The sequence below is a fragment of the Electrona antarctica genome (assembly GCF_951216825.1).
Source record: "Electrona antarctica genome assembly, chromosome: 2".
Classification (NCBI taxonomy): Eukaryota; Metazoa; Chordata; class Actinopteri; order Myctophiformes; family Myctophidae; genus Electrona; species Electrona antarctica.
This window is the reverse complement of record NC_136807.1, coordinates 39,870,669-39,895,278: the sequence shown is the minus strand read 5'-3', so window position 1 is coordinate 39,895,278 and position 24,610 is coordinate 39,870,669. Positions and strand designations below refer to the sequence as shown.

At 43.1% G+C, this 24,610-nt stretch overlaps 2 protein-coding genes across 8 annotated transcripts in view; both read right to left on the bottom strand.

The window, feature by feature from the left end:
- kmt2d (lysine (K)-specific methyltransferase 2D) overlaps window positions 1-11,622 on the bottom strand; it is a 41,405-nt gene extending 29,783 nt beyond the window's left edge. For 5 of the 7 annotated variants that reach the window (XM_079494563.1, XM_079494567.1, XM_079494565.1 and 2 more), the window contains exons 1-15: window positions 11,020-11,622; window positions 8,489-8,571; window positions 7,481-7,592; window positions 7,156-7,358; window positions 6,560-6,669; window positions 6,291-6,453; window positions 6,027-6,198; window positions 4,787-4,901; window positions 4,458-4,636; window positions 4,020-4,336; window positions 3,382-3,504; window positions 2,395-3,227; window positions 1,986-2,099; window positions 1,773-1,889; window positions 1,403-1,507 (exon numbers count right to left, since the gene is read on the bottom strand). In XM_079494563.1, coding sequence (XP_079350689.1) covers window positions 1,403-1,507; window positions 1,773-1,889; window positions 1,986-2,099; window positions 2,395-3,227; window positions 3,382-3,504; window positions 4,020-4,336; window positions 4,458-4,636; window positions 4,787-4,901; window positions 6,027-6,198; window positions 6,291-6,453; window positions 6,560-6,669; window positions 7,156-7,358; window positions 7,481-7,592; window positions 8,489-8,571; window positions 11,020-11,048 — 2,775 coding nt within the window. In that variant the 5' untranslated portion in view covers window positions 11,049-11,622. Of the gene's footprint in view, window positions 1-1,402; window positions 1,508-1,772; window positions 1,890-1,985; window positions 2,100-2,394; window positions 3,228-3,381; window positions 3,505-4,019; window positions 4,337-4,457; window positions 4,637-4,786; window positions 4,902-6,026; window positions 6,199-6,290; window positions 6,454-6,559; window positions 6,670-7,155; window positions 7,359-7,480; window positions 7,593-8,488; window positions 8,572-9,158; window positions 9,242-11,013 lie in introns of those variants that run through there. The other 2 variants (XM_079494568.1, XM_079494569.1) reach the window with 2 other exon arrangements.
- Window positions 11,623-16,887: 5,265 nt separating this feature from the next.
- Window positions 16,888-22,913, bottom strand: dhh (desert hedgehog signaling molecule). Its single transcript, XM_079522058.1, has 3 exons — window positions 21,919-22,913; window positions 18,278-18,539; window positions 16,888-18,147 (listed from the first exon to the last, which is right to left on the bottom strand). Exons 1-3 carry the CDS (start codon window positions 22,228-22,230, stop codon window positions 17,363-17,365), a joined length of 1,359 nt encoding a protein of 452 aa, XP_079378184.1. The 5' UTR covers window positions 22,231-22,913; the 3' UTR covers window positions 16,888-17,362.
- Between the last annotated feature and the right edge of the window lie 1,697 nt (window positions 22,914-24,610).

Genomic DNA, 24,610 nt, shown 5'->3' with positions numbered 1-24,610 from the left:
TGCAGTCGATTTTATAACCACTTTCAACCTGACGTTCCTATTGGCAATTATAGGTGAAATTGACTCTGCTATTTTTTTGCAAACATCTGTAATCAGTGGTCTATGAGTATGACTGGTTTTCAACCAGTGGTCCGGGGACCACCAGTGGTCATTGAAAGGGGAGGGTTCCAGGTGGTCCACAGCTAAATGATGGAGAGTTGGTATAAACGTAAACGGACCTTAGATCTTTAACTCTTGAGAACGTAAAATGAAACCAATGGGCACATACTTAATTTTACGCTCTCAAGAGTTAAACATCTGCATTACTTCATTTACAAGAAGTCTACACAATTAGAGAATGTAAAACTAGATAAAGTGCCCCTCGGGGCACAGGTCTCCACCAGGGCAGGGCAGGTTGTGGCCTCCTGGTGGCGCTATAATAGGCCAATGTGAAAAGGATGCCATTTGTTCTTATGCCTTTGATGGCAATTGGATGATTTGAGGCATTTTGTTCCAAAAATGTGTGTTTTGCAAAAATCCACCCGTTGGTGGAGCTATAACAGGCCAATGTGAAAAGGGTGCGATATATTCCTCAGCCTAGTAGGAAAGTGTGTGAAAGATTTCACATAAATTGCACGCTGCGTTCATGATTTGAGGCTTTTTGTTCAAAACGGGCTAGTCCTGCAAACTTTGAAAGCCAATGTTAGCCAATTAGGATGGAATATGAAATATCGGACAGATCCGTCTTGAGCACATGACTATAGAGATACTGTGTAACGATTTGCAGGATTTTTGGACAAAATCTGGAAGAGTAATAGCACAAAATGTGTTTTAAAAAAGTCGGCCTCCTGGTGGCGCTATAACAGCCGTTCTGGAAAGTTTGGGGCAGACGTTCATCGTTGGCATCTAGGGAGTGTGTGTGCATTGTTTGGCATGGATCGGGCCAACGGTGCCGGAGATTAGCTGGTAACGGATGGACGGACACACACATGGACGGAGTGCAAAACATACTCTCTCCCCATGCCTTCGGCCTGGTGGAGACAATAATGTGCCTCGATAAGAAAAGGGTTGAAAACCACTGGTCTATGACATTGGTTCCAAAAATGGAGGTTCCCCAATAAAACATTTTGGGGGTCCCCAGATGATTAGCTTAATATTGTTTTTCTCACACAACAATAAACAAATAACATACAATAAGTGTACACAGGGTGTCTGCAGTCTGCACATTTCTAAAATTACAATTTAATACCAAATTTTGCAGCCTGAAAGGTTTGAGAACCACTGGTCCAGGACTCTCCAAAATCGTGATCGGAATGACAAATTTCGTCGTTCTCTAATAAGTCGTTCTCTAATAATGACATTTCACTCCACGGATGTTCACGTTGGTTTGAATGGTAAGAATAGACAAAAGACCTATACTTACTTTGCTGTTGACGCAATACGGATGGTAACACTGGGCACACTGAGCGCAGGCCAAGAGCTGCCCCTCCACTCCCTTTCCAAAACTGCCACACACAACACACATGTCCTGTGAAATCAGAGGGAGGATTGGGGAGGGAAAAAAAGGAAAAAAAGACAAGGAAGAGAATAGTTTGGGTTACAGACAAAATTGTGACACCTGTGGTGCTTGGTTAAGTCATGCTTGATTTATACTTTGGGTTGCACGCTGAAATTAATCTACAAGCTCACAACATCGCTTAATGATCGGCTATATTTGGCGCGCTGCCCAAGTACGAATGGGGTTTAAATGTCACAGGGCAAGTGGAAATGTCAAGAAGGAAGGGAAGCTGTACCTGGAGCAAGACAAACTTATCAGTGTTGGAGAAGAGCACCACCGTGTTCTGCATGGTGTCATCTTCCTCCTCCTCTTCCTCCTTACTACTCAGTCCAGGTTCTGTGGTCATGCTTAGCTGCAGGGTTGAAGGCAGAATGTCAGTTGGGAAACATGATACACATGCAAAGACATTAATTCACCAGTGAGATACATTGCATGTGTTTCAGCGTACCAAGAAGGCATCTATGCAGGAGGCCATGGCTTTCAGTCTTGACCTCCCACCACGGCCCCTTCCTACGCCACCCCCTCGAGGCCGCCGTTTCCCCGGGAAACCGCTGCTCCGCCCCTGAAAGTCAGGCCACATTATTGGCAGTGATTAGAATTGGCATATTCATGACCTTTGGATGTTGCATGCTACTAGGATGGAACACATACGATACAACTGAAGAAAGGAGGTTACTCAGTAAAATCCTCAGGTTTCATTTGACTCAATCAGAGTGCAATGTGTTATCTAGCAGCAATTCAATTCATTGAAAAACGTTCAATGAATTACACACATTTTTACAATCAAGAGTTAAACACTGAGGAGCATTTCACTATTTAAACAATAGGTTAATGTCATTAAACATTAGAGACCTTACCTGTTTGATCCGCGAACGACCTGGGGAGCCTCTCCGCTTCACCTTATCTCCGTCGCACTTTAAGGTGTCGAAGGGCAACGAGTCGTCCGTCTCAGTGAGCAGGGAGTCGGCACGTGAGCGGGTGGAAGGTACGAGCTCCATTGAGAGCTGAGGGTCAGCCTCTGCCGGAGAGCCCAGGAAGCCACTGCTGCTCTCGTCTCCGTGGCTCATGTTGGACGTGTCGTCCAGCAGAAGGTCAGGCTTCACGTCCTGCTCCTCCTGGGGGTCCCGCGGCTCCTGCTTGATCGTCACTTCCCTGTGCTCTGCTTCCTCCTTCACCTGCTCATCGTCCTCGTCCTCCTCTTCCTCTTCTTCGGATTGAGGTAGCAGCCTTTCCTCCGCATCGGCCTCCTGTGTGTCCGCCGACGGGGAAGGTGGTGTGGGAGAAGAAGGGGGGAGAGGAGAGCCGGCGTTCCGACAAGGAGCGCCGTCCGCCTGGTCCGTCTCATCCATCGACATGAGCACAGTGTCTGCCTCTGCAGGGGAGGCGGGTGGAACCGAGGGCTTTGGTGGAGCCTCATCAAGCGACAGCTCCGTTGCAGACGTGCCTTCTTCAGAGTTGCTTTTTGATAACTCCCCTGACTTCTGTTCTAATGAGGGTTCCTGCTGCTCCATCTTCTCAAGGCCCTGCTGTGACACCGGCGGTGGTCGTGCTTTAGAAGCATTAGACTGGGTCTCTGCCATGGAGTCCTGTGGGGGGCTGGCCTGGGCCAGCTGGCTGGCCGCCTCTTCTGCTCTCTCCTCAGCAACAGGTAGACAAGAGGTCCCCTGTTCTGCCTCTCCACATTCTTCTTCTGGGGTGAAGGAATGTATGGGAGGGGGGAGGGGGGATGATTAGTGTTTTCATTGGTGCATCTATCATTACGTACGCTATCATCAAATTATCAACTACAGCGACAGGTTCATTACAAAAGATGATGTTATCTCTATAATGGGACGAGTATTTACCTGTAGATTCAGGTGGACCAGTGGCCATCTCTGAAATGGCTTGCTCCGTTTCCAACTGCTGCAGGCCTTCCTCCATGGTGTTTTCCTCAACCTCTACAATCTCAACGACTTCAGCCTCCACCCCTAAATCCATAGAATACACACTTGCTTACACACACGTGTGTACATGCATACAAATATACATATAGTCGGCATCGGTCGCTGTCGGGCAAAAAACAGCTACCGGTAATTCCATTTTTCAACTCTTTGATATTTTTTTTGTTTTTTAATAAATCAGTGCTATTGAACACCCTTTACGTGTGTGTGTGTGTGTGTGTGTGTGTGTGTGTGTGTGTGTGTGTGTGTGTGTGTGTGTGTGTGTGTGTGTTCCAAATATTGAACCAATGAAAAGTATCTAAAAGCGCTTCTGACTAAACCTCCTAACTCTATTGGTTTCTGACACTGTCGGTCAAATCACCTAACTTCAACTTGTGGAGTTAGGTGGTTTGTCTCCCTTTGATTAGAATGACGAAGTCAGACGGAAAGAATACCCATCTCCACATTAATGGTCAAAAACCTCCTAACTCCCCTTCAGCTGTATTTTGGTAAAGTGGTGATAATATAAGGACACATTCAAGTATCTGACAATGTAGACTCACCCAACTCCATGGGCTCCTCGCAATCAGCCACGACCTCGGCCAGCAGGACTTCATCTTCCGACGTGCCAGTCTGTCCGACTGTCACTTCCGATGGACCCGCCTCCTCTGTGTTCACCTCGACGGCCTCTGTCTGGATTGTCATCTCATCCACTGAATCTGCGTGTCCTTCAGTGTCCTCCTCACACGCCTCTCTGGTTTGCGTCTCTCCTGTGCCGTTTTGAGTGACAACCAGCTGCTGTTGGGCTTCCTGACAGAGCAGGCAGACACATTTCTCTTCTGGAGGTGTCACTGAAGAAGAACATTCACCATGCACCCACCTGAGGAGTTGGAAAGAAACAGGGTTTGAGATGCGAAAGTCTCAATGCGAAAATGTAAATTTCATCCGCCTATATCAAGTTGACGAAGGCTCTTTGTTCTCCGGTTTTGGGCGCTGCTGACCTGTGACACGTGCTGCAGCATTGCAGAGAGGCAGATGGGTTGGCAGCTTTGCTGCAGACGCCACACACAGAGCTGCGGTGACGCTGGCAGCCCTCGCATACAGCATAGTTGTCAAACCACTGGGCCGAGCCTGGGAGGACCAGTCCACGGACGCCACACTCCGTACACACGCGACACCTCTGAGATAGACATGAAAGGGTGAAAAACACATCACACGCCATCACATACGACATACTAGCACCTTACTTTCAAATGTTAAGTGGCAAAAAACACTAACAAAATTGCTAGGGGGACCCTTTTGTTTATAGGTGTTTATCAAAAGAACTTACTCTACATTTCCATGGGTCAGAGGGAAGAGATTCCATGGCTGGCTGTAGACAGAAGGTGTGGTAGCCCTTATCACAGGCATCACATACCAACATCTTAGAGTCTTCACCTGGTTGCCTGGATAAATAAGGACACGTGATTATAAATTATACATGATTAGTTTACAGTGGATTACAATGAATGGAGAATTTACATCATATGTAGATGAGCAAATATGTATTTTTGTTAAATTCCCATTGACAATGAATGGAGAATTTACGTCATATGTGTCTGAGCAAATCGACATGTTATGTCATGATGATGTACGATGATAAGAGTGCCCCTCACTTCACACGGGTGTGATTTTTTGTAATAGGAAAAGAGAAAAATAATCCTTTAAAATAGGAAGAAAAACTTTCAAAATCAGCAATGCACAGGACCCACCAACGAAAGAACATTGGATGGACATTACTGAGGAACTGTATGTTATGGAAAAGCTAACATTCATACTTAGACTACAAAAGGATAAGTTCCATAAAATGTGGGAAAAGTGGGATCTCTTCTCTCAGCCTAGTGATAATGCAATTACAAGGATCTTGTAATATGAAAAATGCAGCTTTGTCTTTTGTTTTTTGTTTGTTTTTGTCTTCCTCTTTTTGTTCTTTTTTTCCTGTCTTGTCTTTTGGTTTTGGTTTTTTTGTCTGTTTTTTTCTTCAATAAAAATTAAGTGAAAAAAAAGAAAATCAGCAATGCAAATATTATGCAAAGAATTAACGTTTGCGCTGAGTGGCCACCTGTTAAAAAAGGCTCTGGCACTATTCTATCACTCATTATGGAAAGGTAATAGCAGATGCGAGACTAGTTTGTTCATCTAACAAACATATGGAGCAACTTAATGCTGATGTTAATGTGCAAACAACAGGTCGGTGCTCTGCGCTAAAAAGAGGTTGTCACCGGTTTTGAAAAATCTTGAAAATGTGCCGCAAATCTTTGAATATATATTCTTTCAGAAGAACGTTTTTAACTCAAATAATTTGCATCTGGGGGGGTCCCTGGAACAACATATTTTCAGATGGGGGTCCGTGGCCAAATTATTATAATTCTGGGGCTCCTTGGCGTGAAATAGTTTGAGAACCACTGACATAGACACAGAGGTTTTTCAGAAAACTGTTCTATTTAGAAAGCATTTTGTAGAATCGAGCTCAGGTCTAAATGGGTGAAACATCTTGAAATGTCCAGGAACATATGGAAGGTGGGACTCACCTGCACGTCTGGCACACTTTACAGTCTGGACACTGCCATCCTGCCCGCTGGATAGGTGTGGCACCAATCTCCAAACAGGCAGCATGATAGTGCTGGCCACAACCCGTACAGAACAGCAGGTCCTGGAGCTCCCCCGCAGAGTCACACACCGCACACCAAGCATCCTCGCCAGCTATACAACACACAAAACGTTTGCCATTTAGAGACGATGCACCGACAATTAGGATGTTTATCAGCTTGGTGAAATCAGTTGGGTCTCCTTACCCAACTCCTGTGCATTGTCTATGTGCTCTGGACAGAGGAGCGCCAGCTGCTTCATGGACTGGAAGGATCCGCTTGCCGCAGAGCAGGGAAAGTGGTAGAACCGTGAGCAGCCCTCAGCATGGCATCGGATAGTTGCACCCAGCCTTTTGCAGTATTCACAAAGCTAAAGAAAAAAAAAAAACATATAAACAATTCAAATACTGTATATTTTCACAAAAGGATGCACTCATCCAAGCTGCCTCCTGCCTCTGTGGATCCACCGAACTTACCCGCTGTGTCCCTGAGATAACAGCCTTGTCCACATTCTCCAGCTCTTCCTTCTGTATTTGTTTCACCCCGTCTGACCACACTGCACACCAGTGATGGACCCAACAACCCCCTGTTCACAAAACAAAAACCATGATGATAATGTGATCTCCTGGTGGAAATAATAAAAATGGATAATTACAATAGCCTGTATAATCACAAATCCAAATGAATAAATGATGTACTCAGTAATGTATCATATGCACTATCTATCTATCGTGCCGAAGATGACTGCCAAATAATGTTTGGAGACCAACCTGAGTTAGGGCTGGGCAATTAACCGATCAATAGAGAAGCAGGTTTTTTTGTGCTTTTTATTACATGTATTTATTATATATCAACAAATCGATACAACCTAATTCTAATACACGATTCAGCTGATAACAAAAAAAGATTAACTGCTTAACCCTGTATTATACTTAGTTGTACAATGGTGGTATAAAATAGTGAAAATCGCTGATGTTGAACAATAAATAAATAATAACGGTAATTAATAATTAATAGTAATTGAGTCAAATGTTTGAGATAATCGTGATATTGATTTGAGCTGAGGTCACACCTGAGTCATCGAAGAGCGTTGCCAAACAGGACGAGTCGGAAAACCCAATGGAAGACAGGTCATCGTTCCCAGGCCCTGGCAGTGAGGAAGCTGCGGGCTCCAGGGTCGGCCGCTCGGAAGATGGCCCAAAGTGTCGGAGTTCCCGCTGTCCATGCAGGCTGCGATCCACGCAGTTACAGAGCGCGCAGGCCCTCACACACTCCCTGCATTGCCACGGGGAAAATAAAACATGTTTTTTGCATGTTTGTTTGTTTTCCTTTGGGGGCTATGAATGCATAACTGCTCATATTGGCCTTCGGGGTATTTGTGAGGTAGCTATACTTACACGGGTGTGCTGGGAGTGGCAGCAGTAGCATCGGACACATGCTCTACAGCAGGAGGGGCTTCAGACTCCACCTCAGAGGAGAGAGGCTGCTTTGCAGGGGCTCTGTCATCAGCTGTAAATGTGCATGTGCGGATATTATTACTAAGATTCTGCATTGTGTAAGTAATATGTTGCTGTGAGTTTTAGTAGGTGTTCTCTGTTGCCATCAGGGTGCTTCACTGCCTTCATATTTTACATGCTTGCAAAATTTGTTTTTCCATTTATTTGTTTTACTGTTGCATGAGAATGTTTAAAATGATTATTGCACATTTGAACCTTGAGAGGAATTGCCTCGAGGAATTAAAAGTAGTTTGAATGGGAGTAAAGCAAATCTACTCATTCATATTTCCCCTTCCTTGCTCTTTATCTCACATAATTATGTACAGTATATCTGCCATGGATATCCTTGAAAGTTACTTCATATATCTACTGCTGTTCTCCACTGTCTGGTGTATAGACCACCAAAGTCTGAAGTAATTTACACATGATCCTACCTGGGTCGCATTTATTCCCCCATTCTGAATTCCCATGGACTTTTTCTTATAGCAAATATATAGTCAAATAAGAACTGTGTTCCAAACATACCTAATCCTAAACCTGGCAGATATATTCATATGGCTATGAAGCATCACATGGCAGTGAGAAATCGCTAATGTTAATGTTACTTATCGAATTAGTTACATTTTCGCTAGAAACAGATCAAATATGAGTGACTGACTATTGTAAACTACACAGCCACCTCCCGACAATATCACTGAGACAGTTTGTTTATTTTTGGACCACAATGCTTATACGAGACAATTTTAAGATGACCCAATGTTATTCTCCATAGGAAAAAAACGACCGCAACTCAGGGGATGAACGAGTCAGGACTTTGGTACTGAAAACGTACTCAACAGGGTACAACAACATACAACACATCTGCCCTTTCTTTCTCAGCATTACTGAAGTGAAAACAAACAAACTTACCCGTAGGTTCAGAGTCATTTTCTTCGCAGTTTGATTTCTGCTCGTCCATCCCCTCTACTGAATTTGACCTCCTTGCGAGAGATCTGCAACATTAAAGAGTGTTACATTTAAAGAAATATAATTTAAAAAAACATTGTTCCTGGCATAGATAGAATTATTATAGGTTCATCACTATAGTGATCATGTCACACATGTGTCAGTGATGTGACCTCTGCAGTCTGCACAACTCAAGAAATGATTGGGAGATTGGATTACATCACATCTAGATTGATTCGCATCACAAATGTGAAGTTGATAGTTAACTTAGTTATGTGATGTGCAATTCTATACGACCATATAAACATTCGCATAATCAAATAGCTAACTACATACACAGTACAAAATAAACATAAAGGAGGAAAATATTTAAAGTCCCTGTATGCCACACAAAACTATGCACTAACTTTAGGAGCTATCCAAAAGCAACGGGAACACGTGTCTATTCCTCAACAACAGAATTTATGTAAATACAAAATGTGGTTGTTATGGCCTCAATTGAGTTGATTCCGCTTCGACGCATTATTCTCGTTAAGACCAAGGCAAAGCGATGCCAACTCTCATGAAAATAGCGCGGGGGTCACAGCACACAAATCATGCAGAATTCATTTGAACCATTTAGGTACTTGATTACCCAGCAATGCATAATCCAAACCGGCTACGCTAACGCATGGACGATAGAAAAAAGGCAGAAATTAAAATGTTGTTTTCATAAATAAAACAACCATAAAACGGGATACACAAAGAAAATACAACTTCCGTATAAAGAACTTCCTGTTGCAGCTGTGCTCATTTCGTACTGAACCGCGGCCATTCACACCATCGTTCCGCCGCCGGGAGTCGAGTCATTAACAAAAAAAAATACCGAATATGAGACCATAGCGGACACGGAGATTACCATTTTGTGCCCAGCAGCTGACGTAGGTTAGGTTTAGCTAAGCTAATGTCGATTTATTGGGCCCATAACGGCGGCAAATTACAACCGATACACTGGAGAGAGAGCAACCAACTCAATTGATGAATTCACATACACCCCGGTATGTTTTTACTTGGCTATGCCCCGGGACAGCTAGTGCGAACATTAGCAAGTATCTCCCCCAAAATAAGTGTCGATCGCCATCAAATCTCCCAATGTACTCACAACGTCACACATGCACAGGCTCTCCATCTTTCTTTTCCATCAACACATACTCAAAACATCGTGCTGCTTGCTGATGCTGACATGACAAAAATACAAGTTTGGGGTGTACAAATGTTGTTTTTGGTAATATGAGTTTGCATGTGTTCAACTTGACTGTCATCATAGCTGCAATAACAACGAATTGGTATCCAAGTGAATTCCCATTCCCACAAAATCATACAATAAAATGTTCACTGATACAGACTACTAGACTGGCAAAAAGGAACGCAAGACAAATGTTCAGTTATAACACTCTTTAACACAATACGTGCAACAACAACTCTGCGGGTCTGCATGTCTATATACATTCTAATTAAATGAATGCTCCTTAATATCTAAGATGGTCGTGCCGACTTTCTGATTTCATTTTGTGATAAGCGAGTTGGGCGGATCCAACACAGTAACAGCACACTTCCAAATGAACATACACTCAACCAAAACGTATCTATTTAAAATGCTTAAATAAAGAAGGTCTATTAATACAAGGCGTCACAATGAAGTTAGCAATAACCTCCATAATAACATGGTAAAACGATCGCTATAATCAACCAACAAGTTAGTGTTTGCCATGTTTATTTATATTGCAAAAATATAAACAACAGCAAGGGGGGAAACACATTTCAACTACACAAGAACCACAACGAAGACAGTGTACGCGATACAACTGCAACCTAATAGCCGTGTCGCTCAATGTAAACAACCGACATCAAAGGATTTGTCCCGTTCCAGGCGATAGCCTACAGCCCAGTGAGTACTACTGTGACAGTTGCCTAATGAAGGACCATTTATCATATTTCAGCAGCTAAGTGACTGCACGTACCCCGAACGGGTCACAACAACCCGAGTCGTGCAAACAAACACCAAAAGCAACACAACCACCGAGCATTTGAAACACAAGTTCGCAGGTTGTGTGTGTGCGCGTTATGATGACCGGGGGAAGGAAGGAGGGAGTCTGCTAGTATCCCAGCAAGTAGACGCGACCCGGTGTTGCACGAGCTAACGTGTCGGAGGGTAGATTTAGGATACATATTCGTGATTATTCGTCCCTCCGAAGAACAATCACGTCATGTCGCACCGAACAAAGTGTCGACACGGTTCGCGTCGACACTTTGGAGCTTCGCAACTGCGTTGTTTTGCTGTCGAGCGATTATAAAGTGTTTACAGTCTGTGTGTTATTTAGCCTGCCCAGCGCCCCCCTCCCTCCCTCCTCCATCGGTTTAAGGTCAGGGTGGTTTGTGTGTGTGTGTATGTGTCTACTACTACTCTGTACTCTGGAGAAGTTTTCAATAAAAGCCCAGCATCTTCTCACCTTTACAGTGGAAATGTCCGGTCCTCCTCATACATCAGCACAGACCGGCCAAGCACGCAGCTTTTCCCCACAGTGCTGCCTGTCGTCTCATTGCATCTATCTACCGGGGGACCGAGGCTGTGGCTAGCCGGCTTGAGGGAGAGCAGAGTGGGGGGAAGTGCAATATTGGATGGATAACGTTAGCTCTAATGCGCTAACTAAGCTAGCTAGCCAGCTAAGCGACAAACTCATGCGTAATACGCGTCGAAACCGGCTTCAAATCCCGCAGTAGAATCCTTCGGCGCCTCCGGGGCGAGCCGCCGACCATGGACGTCCCGGGCCGGGGGGTGGGGGGTGTTTCAAGTTGCTGCGCCCCCCAAGTTTCAACAACTGCCCAACTGTGGTGAGGCTAGCTTTGGAGGCTAACTAAGCTAGCTAGCCCCAGCTCTGTTCTGGAATCTCGCTCTCTTCGAGGTCGTGCAAGCCGCTGCAAGTTTGCACAATTAAAATCGTCCCCATCTGACATCCCATCCGCGAACTTTAGTTGAGATGTCAATAAATAAATAGTTCCCCCCCAAAGTTTCAGCCGTTCCCGGACGTGAATCTACCTAGATTTGCAGCTCAACTTTGCCATGGGTACCCTTGTATGGGTCATCAACATCACTTCACTTCACTGAACTGCGTTTGCGTGCGTCCACATACACGCGCACGCGCGTACGCACACGCGTGCGCGCGCGAAAACACACACACACACACACACACACACACACGAGTGTGTTCTTCCAAGTGGTTAGCAGCCAGCTATCGCTAGCTAATAACGACGTGAAATATTTATTATTTATTCATGCAAACGGGCGCTGCTCTGCAACAAGAATGTATTGTTACTATTTATTAGTGGATCTTTATTCCGGGGTTCAGTGCAGGTAATGTTAGACGGCAATGTATAGTAGGCTACAACAATGGTTGTAGAATGGAATACTGTCTGTAATATTTAAATCTGGAGACCACTGGTGGGGATAGTTGTCATTAGATTTTCAGAATGAGGGAAGCCATTTTTCATTAGATTGTAATGATTGTCGGACCAAAGCAACATCAGCGTGCTTGATCTGCACGCCATGTCATTGAAGCGCATGTATGCTTGAGCTCGATTAAGAGTCACTTCATTATAATAACTGTATAACACAATAACATTATAAACTAGACAAAAATAAAATATCTCTTTATCCAAGTTAACTTATTTCACCATTCCATCCCTGCCCTTTGCTGACATCCATTCATCCATCCATCCAGTTACCAGTTTATGATATAATTCCCCAAATTTCCCACCTGGGATACAGAACTTAAACTAACTAACTAAAAATCACACCTGTGTGAAGTAAGTGGTGCAACTCCGTGTGGGGGTCCCCAGGGTGCCAGCCCGGTTCCGGCAAGCCGCCCCACGCCCGAAACGGTCGAGAAATTACAGAGTTACCGTGTGGGGGTCCCCGGGGGTCCCCGGGAACGCGCCCAGGGGGGCGGGCCGGTTCCGGCGAGCCACCCCGCGTCCGAAACGGTTGAGAAATGACAGAGTTACTGTGTGGGGGTCCCTCTACTGTACTGTACTGTACTGTACTGTACTGTACTGTACTGTACTGTACTGTACTGTACTGTACTGTACTGTTACACCTGAAATCATCATATATACAGTTAATATGTATGTGTTAGGCTGCACAACAGTGACACTTGGTTTTGAAAACCATCCAAATGCTATTTTCATGCTCAGACCCAGGCAGCCACACAAAGCTACTTAATGAAGTGGTTGCACCACTTAAAAATGGAAGGCTATCTATACACATTGGATCCTAGTTGCCAACTTTGAGGTAATTTCGTATTCTCATGTAACCTAATACCTAATTAACCTATTACATTAATGTGCAGTTATTGATATTTTATTTGCTTTTTTATATATTAAAGTGGATAGTCTTTTCTTAGTTAAATCCATGCGTCCCCAAATAGGCTACCTATAAGGCTAGGCTACCTATATAAAACACACATTTATATGTTCTCGTGTGTGGAAAATAAAGAAATAACTTTTTCTGTTACAGTGTTGCATTTCTCTGCAGTCTGCATGTAGAGGTCACATACTGCCTACTGGGTCAAGAATGGAGTGAAGGAATTAAAGACGGAGGGAGATCTGCCTTCCCCTAGAAACTTTGAGTGTTTCTTAGTAGGAATTAGGAAGTGTGCAAAATCTCATCCAGACCAGTTGTAAGAAAAACTCTTAAGAAAGATAGTCAACACTCAGCATGATTTTAAAATTTAAATGTGTGTTGGATTATTTTGTATAACTAAATGGAATCTACCGTTTAAGCCTTAAACTTGCCTTAAACTTTAAGGCATGGCTTGGGTGTCATTGGACTGATCCTCAGGAACAACAGAAGGTTATGTCAGAATTTAGCAAATGGCTAGCAGATTATTTGCACTCGAAGCACTGAATGTGCACCTGTTAAGTGGGCTGATCTGCAGCTGATCCTAGGCAGTGACCTTCCTGCAGCAATGCATGCGTAGCTTCTGTGTCTGAGAGTAGCCTATAGACCAGTGGTTCCCAAACCCTGGGTCGGACTCATTTGTGAGTCGCGTTGTTATTGGTTGTGAGTATTCTTTTTTGTTATTTCCTACTACTATTTGTTATTTATTTTCAAACGTTTATTTTCAAAAGAAATTAATAAAATCAAAGGAATTCCATGAATGTAATAAAACTTTTGAAGAAGCAGTGAAAATAGCAGATGTATACAAGCTTGCGCTGTGAGCTTGTAAATCTGCCATTTTCACTAGTTTGGATCCCGGGTTCTGTTTTGAGGCTCGTGAAGAAAACAGGATTATGTAGAGAGAGAATTTAAAATAGATTGTATATAGTTACCATCTTTTAAATGGTGAATGTTCTTTGCATTCCAAAGTCCTATGCTGCAAAACAAACTATATGACTACGTGACTTTTGAATTCACAAGAGGTTACAGTGACATACAATGTTTAACTAGGATTGCCAAGCCCTACAGCCTCAAGAAAGACTAATGATTCAACTTTTATGCAAGCCTTAATATTCCTTGACATTGGGAACTTCCTAGATGTCTAGTTTCTATAGATTCCTATAGCCTAGATCTTTAGACCTACATGAGGTTTCATAGCCAGGATCATGTAACCTGTCTGTCTGTCTGTCTGTCTGTCTGTCTGTCTGTCTGTCTGTCTGTCTGTCTGTCTGTCTGTCTGTCTGTCTGTCTGTCTGTCTGTATACATGTGTATGTGTATGCATATGTGTGTACACGCACGCACACACACACACACACACACACACACACACACACACACACACACACACACACACACACACACACACACACACACACACCCTGTAAATGAGTATTTGCAAGAGAGAAGAGACTAGAAGTATGCAGCATGATGCTGGGTCTTCAAAGCTTCTTTGTGGTAAAAGTGTGCATTATTGTCACGATATAAATAACCACTCATAATACTTCACTGCTGTATAAAGAGTCACCATGGTTTCTAAGAAGCAAATTATTCTGTGGCGAGGGGATGATGTGGGACCACGGTCATATGCTGGATACACAACATCAAGTTGCACCAACACCCCAAGCTGTATTTCATGGTGGTGGTCGTTTCAGAGCATAAGCTTAGACAGCTGTACTTGTTAATAGCTGCCTTTATTTCTGTCACAATTCTGCAGCAGCAAACCCAAAGGAATGTGTTGGTATAATGGGGAAGTGATCTAGAAATATAGCTGTAGAATTACACTGGAGATATATAGAAGATCCAGATTTTAATTAGGCCTACACTTGATTTCACATGGTTGAAAATACAGCAATAATGAACCCCTAGGTTGAGCCTACTGTGTGTGCTGTGGACAGTGGTATATCCTGGTTTGGTTTTATGCTAATAAAACTGATTCTTTAAGGATTACAAGGTCTATTTTTAGTGTTGAGTGTCTATTTGTGGCTATACTTTTCAAGCACGATGGCTTTGAAATGTATTTTATTAATACAGTATAACTGTTTATGATGATTTTCTTTGTCATCAAATCTGTGAGAAAGCCGTGGACCAATCGATGGGTGTACAGGTTTTAATTTAGAAAATAGGTTTACTGGTGCCCCTGACAGGATTAGTTAACTCCCCATTCAGCTTTAGCAAGATTGGATTAGATTTTTGGGGGGCTGAGACTGGTTGGAAGACCGTGACTCTCTGTTCAGTGATTGGCCAAAGGATGTAAATAGAGGTTGGTATTAGGTCACAATGCTTATCCCATTGGCCAGTTAAGAGAGTGGGTGCTTTCCCATCTGCCTCCTCTATCTCAAGGATAATCCCCTGAAATACCTCCACAGCTGTTTACAACAGCACATAAAATGGAACAATAAAATGTACTTTTTGTCCCCATCTAGGTTTAATTTGTCTACATGCCTTGAATTTCTGATAAATGTATATGCATCCTAGAAGAAATTAAGAATACACAGTCCAATTATTACTTCAGTAGTCTAAACTACTACTACTACTACTACTACTACTACTACGTGTTGGCCAGTAAGATAACAGTTGAGAGATTACACTTTAAAATGAAATGTCAGTATAAAACAAATCTTAAACATATGATTAATTAACAGTGTATAATTGAAACACACACGCCTGCATGCATGCACGGCTGCACGCACACTCACACATACTGTAAAGTATCCTACACACTAGTTATCTGTATTTTCTTCTGTTGTGATGTGTATTATTTTTGTTTTGATTCTCTGTGGTACTTTGTAACTTTGTTTTTGAAAGGTGCTATACAAATTAAACTTTATTATAAAATAATTATAATAATTATAATTTTTATAATAATTATTATTATTATTATTTATTTTTTTCCCACTAAATTGTATATTGATAATGTTCTTTCATATATGGAATTACACAAACGCATATCAAAGGCATATTGCATAATGTCCACAAGGGGGTGTATAACATCATATTACTTCTTGTAAATGGCAAATGGTGCATTTATATGTCAGAGTATAGTGCCTTTCTCCAAAGCGAGTTACAATAGTCATTAGTTGCATTCACCCATTCACACAAGACACAACTATGATGGAGGAAACCATGCAAGGCGCCAACCTGCTTATCAAGAGCCGTTAGGGGGTGTCTTGTTCAAGGACACTTGCAGCCAGGAGGAGCCGGGTATCAATCCGGGAACCTGCAACTGTTTTGTTCTGCTTGTCTTGCCTAACATATTCTTACAAATATGGGAATGCTCAGTTTGAATTATTATTATTATTATTTTAAAGACAGAAAAGACATGTAGGATAATTAATAAAGGCCTAGTTTCATATTGTAACAAATCTGGTAATAGTGTTTAGAACATGTCTAAAAGAATTGTACTAACTGGTTCAAATGGAGAACTTGCCTTGGAGCTAATGTAGGGAAATAAAAACGGATCCAATCAAAGAGCACACATCACCAAAACCTGCCCACAATCTTGGAATATTAAAAATACTTGTGTTCAAAGAAAGGGTAAAAAAGGTTATCTTCTGAAACACTGATACAAGGCAAGCTACAGTATAACTATGATAAAGACAGGGTGGTAGGGTACAGTGTAAGAATATTAAGTATGTGGCTGGGCTTTTTATTAACTTTGGTCTACATTTCCACGGAGCGGGGCTTTTACCCTCTGTTACACAAACAATTACTCAAATCAATGACTCCTAAAATAATCCTGATCAGTGATCATATTTCTTAAGACTTTCATATAGCAAGCAGCATGTTTCGCAAGCGAAGCAAAAAGTAACAATACTTATAAGGTCAATTTAGGTCAATTTACTCTCAAACTAAACAAATACAGTAGTGGGGTGTTTTTTTAATAACATAACAGGGTAGGACATACATGTAATTAATTGAACAATTATAAATTGAAACATTTATATATTATGGTTCATATGGTACAAAAATAAAGCTTTTATTGTTTCTTTAAAAAAAGACCTCATTCTTATTACATTTGAATAATTGAGAATATGACTTGTCCTACGCATGTATTGAAGTAGTATAAACACATAACATGTACACATGAATTATAATACATTAATTATGAGTATTTGTTTTTACAAATAGGCTTTTCTGATCATTTGTGTCATCATTTTCAAAAATGTGACTGAAATATAAATTCATTACTGTACATTACAATGCTAATTCCAGTAGGATAGATTCAAACAAGCCCTTCCAGTGCTTTACATTTATTGAAAGGCAGAGTAACAGGGAATACAGAAGGCATTAGTGTAAATCTATCTACACAGTAAACGATTATCAGTAGGACACATGTACTGTACCAGTGATTAACTGAAGGCCTTTAGGGATGAAATGACGTTGAGTCCAAAAGCGTGCGCCCAAGACTGTACAGCAGTCTAGCATACCAGTGCACATGTGATGCTTGTCTTTGCTTATCTTCAGCGTCCATTTGTAGAGGTAAAGTCATATTGTCAATGCAGCTTAGACTGTTATTATTCCCATATATACCCAGTTGGTCCAGGACCCAAGTGCTACTTTGCAATGGAGTCTCAGTGTGAGCTGTCATAGTTTTCTCTCCCGAAAGCATCTGGTAAAAGGAGGAGATAAGTCGAAATGGTCCAAAAACCCAGTGTGCAAGGCTGTGGTCCTCAACCAGTGCGTAACTGGATGCCAGCACTCCATCAACAAACAAAGTCCCATCTTCTGTTAATGGTGCATAGACACCCACTCCATCCTCTATTGAAACTGAGACGATTCGAGACGGTTGTATTCGACCGCCTGCTCCATGGACGAGCACATAGTCACCTCTCTTGGCTCTGCTTGCAAACCAAGCCTGATACTCGCTGTGGTGTAGTTTGTCATGGGGGGCTAGAAAAACCAAGTGATGGGGAGTCAGGGTTAGTCTATGGCCATGTTCTGTCTGCAGAGTCAAGAAAGTGGACCTGCTGTCCTGGTCCTGGTGCAGAAACAGAAGTACTTGGCTGAACACCACATGACCTGTCCCAGACAGGGCCATGATTCTGTCTCCAGGAGCCAGTGATGACAGGGCCTTCTGCCCTCCTCCAGCAACAGTCACCCGGGCCCAGCCTGGGAAACAACCACCTTTCTCTACTGTCACAGAGTGATCTGAAAACACCAACAAACAAGACAAGGACTGAAAATGCAACATTTCCATTGTGATGATGAGCGTGACTTAACACATCATAGCAAACTGTATGATTCTCTCTGCGTGAGCTCGTGCTCCTTAAAAACTCACCAGCTTTAACTGAGCAGTGGATGTGGTACTTGGATTCATAGTGCACCCAGTCAAAGCCAGCTTCCACAGCCAGCTGAGCTAGAAGACCATATTTTTCTGTCTTTCTGTCAGCTGTGGTTATGTCCACGGCTCTGCCCTCATAGTGCAGAGAGTCAGTGGGGTGGTGTCCATCCTCATCCCATGCTTCTGTCACTCGCAAGTGCACCCCTGGCCACTGGTTCATCACTGCGATCGCCAGCCTGTTAATACAGTCCTTGCACCGCTGGAATGAGAGAGAGAGGGAGACAAGCGCGGCACGCACGCACGCACGCACGCACGCACGCACGCACGCACGCACGCACGCACGCACGCACGCACGCACGCACACACACACACACACACACACACACACACACACACACACACACACACACACACACAGAGACAGACAGACAGACAGACAGACAGACAGACAGACAGACAGACAGACAGACAGACAGACAGACAGACAGACAGACAGACAGACAGACAGACAGACAGACAGACAGAGATGGGTCTTATATGGAGCTGTATAGTCATTATTTTTATTTTTTTTATAATTCAAAATTGTATTTGTTTTTCAAAATCGTACAAAATCCAGGTTCAGTACAAAGCAGCATTACAAACATTACAACATACCTTACAGATAGCCAGTCCAAGAAACATAACAGTTAAAATAAAAATAACAGCAAGGAAAAGAATGTTCATTTAAGGTTCATATACATCCAGAACTCATCCCATGTCTCTTTCATTTTGCTTTCTGCATCTACCCTGCCCAACATATATTCATATGATGTTATTTTGATCATTTCTTCATTTCATTCTTTAAGCCCAGGTGTTCTGGGGACCTGTATAGTCATTATTTAAGTTGTAGTTGAATGATGAATTTGAATGCTGTGACTTTTAATGTTGCTCAAACACACTACATGCTGTGACATTTAAAGGGCCCTACCCCTGATCCCTAAACTTATTTGCCATTTCTCACTATTTTGAAAAATATTTTAAAATAGTTCAACTAGCCGATCTACATCGACACGTTGTGAGCTTGTAGATTGGCTATTTGAACTATTTTAAAAGGTTTTTCAAAATAGTAAAAAATGGCAAATAAGTTTATGAATAAGGGGTAAGGGGTGGCGCAAGATATAGCCCTATTAGTGTTTTTGATGGTCATCATCATTTCATTTTGGTGTAAGTGCAATGTGACTGATGACATATCTTGGGAAAAAATGTGTTGGCAATCACAAAGATGCTCGTCATCAGTTATTATCAAGAAATGAAACAGCCTAGAGTAGAAATTAACCTGCTGTGCACTGCCCTGTTTGCAGTGTGCAGTGACTAAGTTCTCTGAAACTCATATGTTTAACAAAAAATCCTTGACTGTGTTCTTAGGAAATGGAAAAGCAGAGACTCGAAATTAACCTACTGTGTATTGCACCACAGTGCACTGTAACTACTAATTTCTCTGCAACTTGTTTGAATCTGCAATTTGTAGTCCTCATCCTTGACTGTGTTCTTCTGCCAGTGGTGACTGCAAAATCCTGAGTGTTATTTTAACTCGGAAGGGGTACCTGGTGGCTCAGCCAGTAAGTGCACGGACATCCACATGCTCTTCGTAAGTCCCAAGGACCCGAATCTTTTCGAATCACACTCCTTCTCCCTGACCTCAGTTTCCTGTTTCTCTACAATTATAATAAAGCAACATTTGCAACAATAAAAATAGAATTTTACAGTAGACCAGGTCTGTCGGATGACGCACATAATTCCTCCTTCTTCTGCTAAAGGCCAATCTCCACTGCTCCTTACTCAAACAACCAAGAACAAAGCTACTGTAGCGAGTTTGGCACATTCCTTGGCATTTTCTGAAGGGTGACAGAATAATCAAGGCCATTCTCTTTCTCTCTTTCCAGACTGTTCCAGGAATGAGTTTCTCAGTGTCACCCCTGAGACATTTGATCAGAAATGTTAACACAGCAACTCCAACACCCCCGTGGGCCCTAATGTTATAAGACTGTCAGCATTGTCACAAAATAGCTGGCAAAAAATGATGACGTCAACATCCAAGGTGCTACACTCTACTCATTGTCGACTTTTTAAAGCATATTCACTCGTGACTTGGTGTTGTCTTGGCAGGTCTTGTGGCCTGATGTCTGCTCTTGCTGAATAGAAACTTTCTTTTAACTTAATTCGCCATTTCACCATTATATGGAAAAGAACGCTGAGTTGGAACGCAGAGATGGAGTGTGAGAGAGAGACAGGGGGGGGGGGGGGGGGGGGGGGGTAAGAGACAGAAGGAAGGAGTGAGAAAAGACAGAGAAAGCTGGGTGAGAAGGAAGCAGGGGAGTCAAGAGCCAAGGTTGGGACTAAGGGAGAGGGCAGAGGGGAGGAATGTATGGGCATGCACTTGGGAATGTGACAGCAAGAGTGAGAAAGCGAGAGGGCCAGAAAACAATTTTTCTCGCAATGCCATTGAAGAGAGGCGTTACATTGTCGGAACTACAATAGCGGCTTTTCCAACGGTGCCATTACTTCAGCAGGCGGGAATTCTGTATAGGCGACCCCTCTTGAGTCTCCAAATGACGCACAAAGAGTGTCTTTCACATCTGGGCAAGAAAGGGGCACATGCACGCACGCACACACCCTCAACATCCGCACACTGGGCACCGGGGAGGGCAAACATATGCAACCACAGATTTCCATCACATAGAATCACTCGGGGAGGAGAAGGGACACAGATTCACATCACAAAATAACCACAGTCACGTCACTCCAGGGAGGGTATCGCCACCTGATCTAAAAGGACTCACTCAGTATATTTCAGAGAGTAGGGATGTTGATTTAAAGATGTAAACTCATTTAGGCCAGGGAGTGATCCAATTCTGCTGGACTCTATATTTAAAATGTCATTCCTGGTCCAATAAACAGTACAGATTCATGTTTAGTGCCTCACCTGCCTTTCCCTCCTAAACAAACACAGAACCAGTCAGAGGAATCGTTTTATTACCGATAACAAAGACTGTGTGGTTAAAGATTAAAAGGAAATGGAACTTGGTCTCCTGGAAGGTAGTGTTGAATTACATCCTGATCTTCTTATCTTGCGAAGAGGGAGTGGAAGTGTGTTTAAATCGCTGAGACCTTGTGTTGAATATTTGTTTATGTGTTACAGAGCTTGGTGTGAAAAGGTAGTTTTAGACTTAAGAGTACAGCAGAGCAAACAGGTCATCTTCTTTTTGCATTTTAGCTTTGTGAGTTGGAGAAGCATATGCCATAGCTTTGGAAGTGTAAAAAGTATAGGCCTACTCTCCTACACACAGGGAAATAGTTCATTGGTTATCAGAGGGATTGTATTAAAGGAGTTCAATTTGACAGAGAGGAGATAGCATCCTCCAGAATAAAGTATCAACAACAGCCACTCGATAAAGCCCAAATCATTATAACCTAATTACTTCATTGTAGCTGCCCAAAAATAACTGATTTCCAACTGAAAATGTTACATTTGTTTGGTGGTACCACAGCCACCTGCATGTGTAAACAACTAAACATATCAATCAAAATGTGAGCTGTAACTTGAACTTCACCTAACTGACCAGTGACCACTAGGCCTATATCCTACCACACAGTCTCACCTTAGTCATGAAGCGGTCCGCGTTGGTGTTCTCTTCATCCTTGAAGACAATGTCTGGATTGTAGTTGCAGACGAGTTCATTGAAGCGCTCCGAGTTGCGTGTGATCTTGCCCTCTGCTCTCCCACTGGCCCCGAGGTTGTTTTCGGAGAAGTTGGGAACGAACTGCTTGTAGTGCATGGCTGTGAGCTTCCTAGGCCTGGAGCGGATGCCATAACCGGGGCCGGGTCCGCATCCCTGGACCCCAACAAGCAGCCATGCGCATGTACACACAGCGAGCAGGCCGAGGCGGGCCCACCGGGAGTACTGCTTCATTGGTGAAAGTTCTGGATCCGTGGAATCAGAGGCCCACAGTGGCAGTGCCCACAGTGGCGGTGACAGCCCAGGAGGTCCAGGAGAGTGATAGCATTTGAATGTCGAGGGTCAAATCTCGGTCCATTCCAGATCATGGGTTATAATAATAAATAAATCGGACTAAATATGAATTATTGTGACATTCAGCAGTGACTTCTTGACCTAGTTCTATTCAATCTTGACGGGGGGAAAATAATAATTTAATGTCTTGTTTTCCAAAATAATTCTGACCTTAGGTCATATCACGACCTAAAAGTCTATGGAACTTTATAAAAGTATTCACTGACGTTTTTCCATCAGATGTAAGCGTAAGGACGCATCGTGACTGTCAGATTATGGTCAGTTGATGTTCGAACGCTTCACTGAGTGGTAAACTGCAAGTCATCTTCGTGCCTCATTCGAATCAATGTACCTGTCCTGACTCCTGACGCAGGTGTTTTTGGGGGCTTCCATTCACTTACCGCGTCCCCGCTTATATTTGGCACCTGACGGCAGTTCCTCCTTGGAAATGGCAAGGCGCAGAAATGACGCACACGCACCGACTCCGATGGCATAGACTACCTCTGAAAGCACTCTTCATGTTCCACTTCCAGTGACATTGTCATCCTATATTCATCCATTCAGTAGCGCTTCTTCTCGCGTGGTGTTTGTCAGTCCACCGTCTCCTGTCGCGTTCCAGCGCTCCTGGCCACCGTGCTCCAGCCATTGGGTCTTTTAGCGTCTGGACAAGATTGCCCTCCCTTCCTCTGCGCGCTCCCACTGCGACAGCACACGCCTCCAATTCAGCTTTACAACAAGCTACATTATGATTACCTACTTTACGTCTAGGCTTTGATTTACACCCCCCCCCCCCCCCCCCCCCCATAGCCTACATTTTAAGCGTGGCTAAATAAGAAAATAATAGACTTTTTCAGTGTTTTCAGTGTGGTTGGCATTAACCACACTGACTGGGCTATAGGCTATTAGCTAAACAAAAGAGCTCATAAAAGTATAGTCCTACTTATAATTTCCAGAAATTTGTGACAGCTGATAAATTAGATCATAGGGCATTTGTATTTTATCTTGCGTTAACTCTAGCCTACTTCTATGTCCATACACCCCCCAGATATCAGTTATGTCAACAGAAGAAAGGTCTTAGTTTGAACCCACTAAACCCTGTCTGTTTGTTCATCACAGTCACTATCATGACTCCATGCATGTGCTTAAGACAGTGGTTCCCAAAGTGGGGTCCGGGGACCCCTAGGGGTCCTTGAGGGAGTTCCAGGGGGTCCCCAGCTAAATGATAGTTTGGAACCAAATGAACCCTCATGGGTCTGTAACTCTGAGAGTGGTCCATTTGGTTCCATTTGTACACTCTCAGAGTTAAATTAACATTGATTTTACAATATAAATTGGGGGTACCAGATATGCCATTAAATGGGGGTCCGTAGACTAATGCATGTCAGGGTCCTTGAAATTAAACGGGTTGAGAATCACTGCTAGAGTCGTGAAAACCTTCTCTTATGGGGGTCCCTGGCATATATTTTCAAATGGGGGATCCGTGGGCTAATTAGTGTCAATTTGGGGGTCCTTGACGTGAAAAAGTTTGGGAACCACTGGCTTAAGATATTAATAGCCCATATTGAAAGTGACATAAAGTCAGATCCGTTTGGACAAGCATCCTGCTGCTGAGAGAGAGAGGGGCTCCTAGTATCCAGCCTTGACACCCTGAGCACACTCGCTTTGACTTACAGTGCTGCCTTCCTTTGTTTGCCTCCTCGGCCAGGAGACCCATGCATGCCGACACGAGTGACCTCTGAACCCTGCCTGCCACCCCTAGACCTCTTCACTGGAAACACCCAATGGCCACAACAACATATTATTTTTATCCATCTCAGAACAATAGCTGGGAATAAGGGTGTCATAAAAAAAAGTGTCAAGAGATAATATCCCAGAGGGAACATGGGAAAGAGGAATAATGGAGATTTGTGCTTTTACCCGTGAGCCTGACCTCTCTAATCACCTATACGGAAACTGAAATTAATAGATATCAAAGGTCAAAGTGTTACTGCACTATCTTGCCTTTAGTTTCCATTCAGGAAGTCTTGTGGACACCATGTGTCGTCGCCAATAAATTGATTAATCATGAGAATCTTCAGGATTTTCTGCTATTATTTAGGTTTTTACGGTCAGTCGCTTGTATCTTAATGTTGTATCTTGCTGGTATGTGAAGGACGTGACACCTGTCGTCATCAAGTGTGTTTAAGTGCCGTTTACGCCCAGCACTATAGTGTCTATAAAGATATAATTTAAATCATCACAACAAGTGCATGGGAGAGTCCACACCACAACTAACAAAGAC

Coding starts and splice junctions, on each gene's coding strand:
- dhh (XM_079522058.1), bottom strand. CDS start 22,230: ATGAAGCAGTACTCCCGGTGGGCCCGCCTCGGCCTGCTCGCTGTGTGT. Junction 18,540..21,918: donor CGGACCGCTTCATGACTAAG/GTGAGACTGTGT, acceptor CTCTCATTCCAG/CGGTGCAAGGACTGTATTAA. Junction 18,148..18,277: donor CCACTGCTCAGTTAAAGCTG/GTGAGTTTTTAA, acceptor TGGTGTTTTCAG/ATCACTCTGTGACAGTAGAG.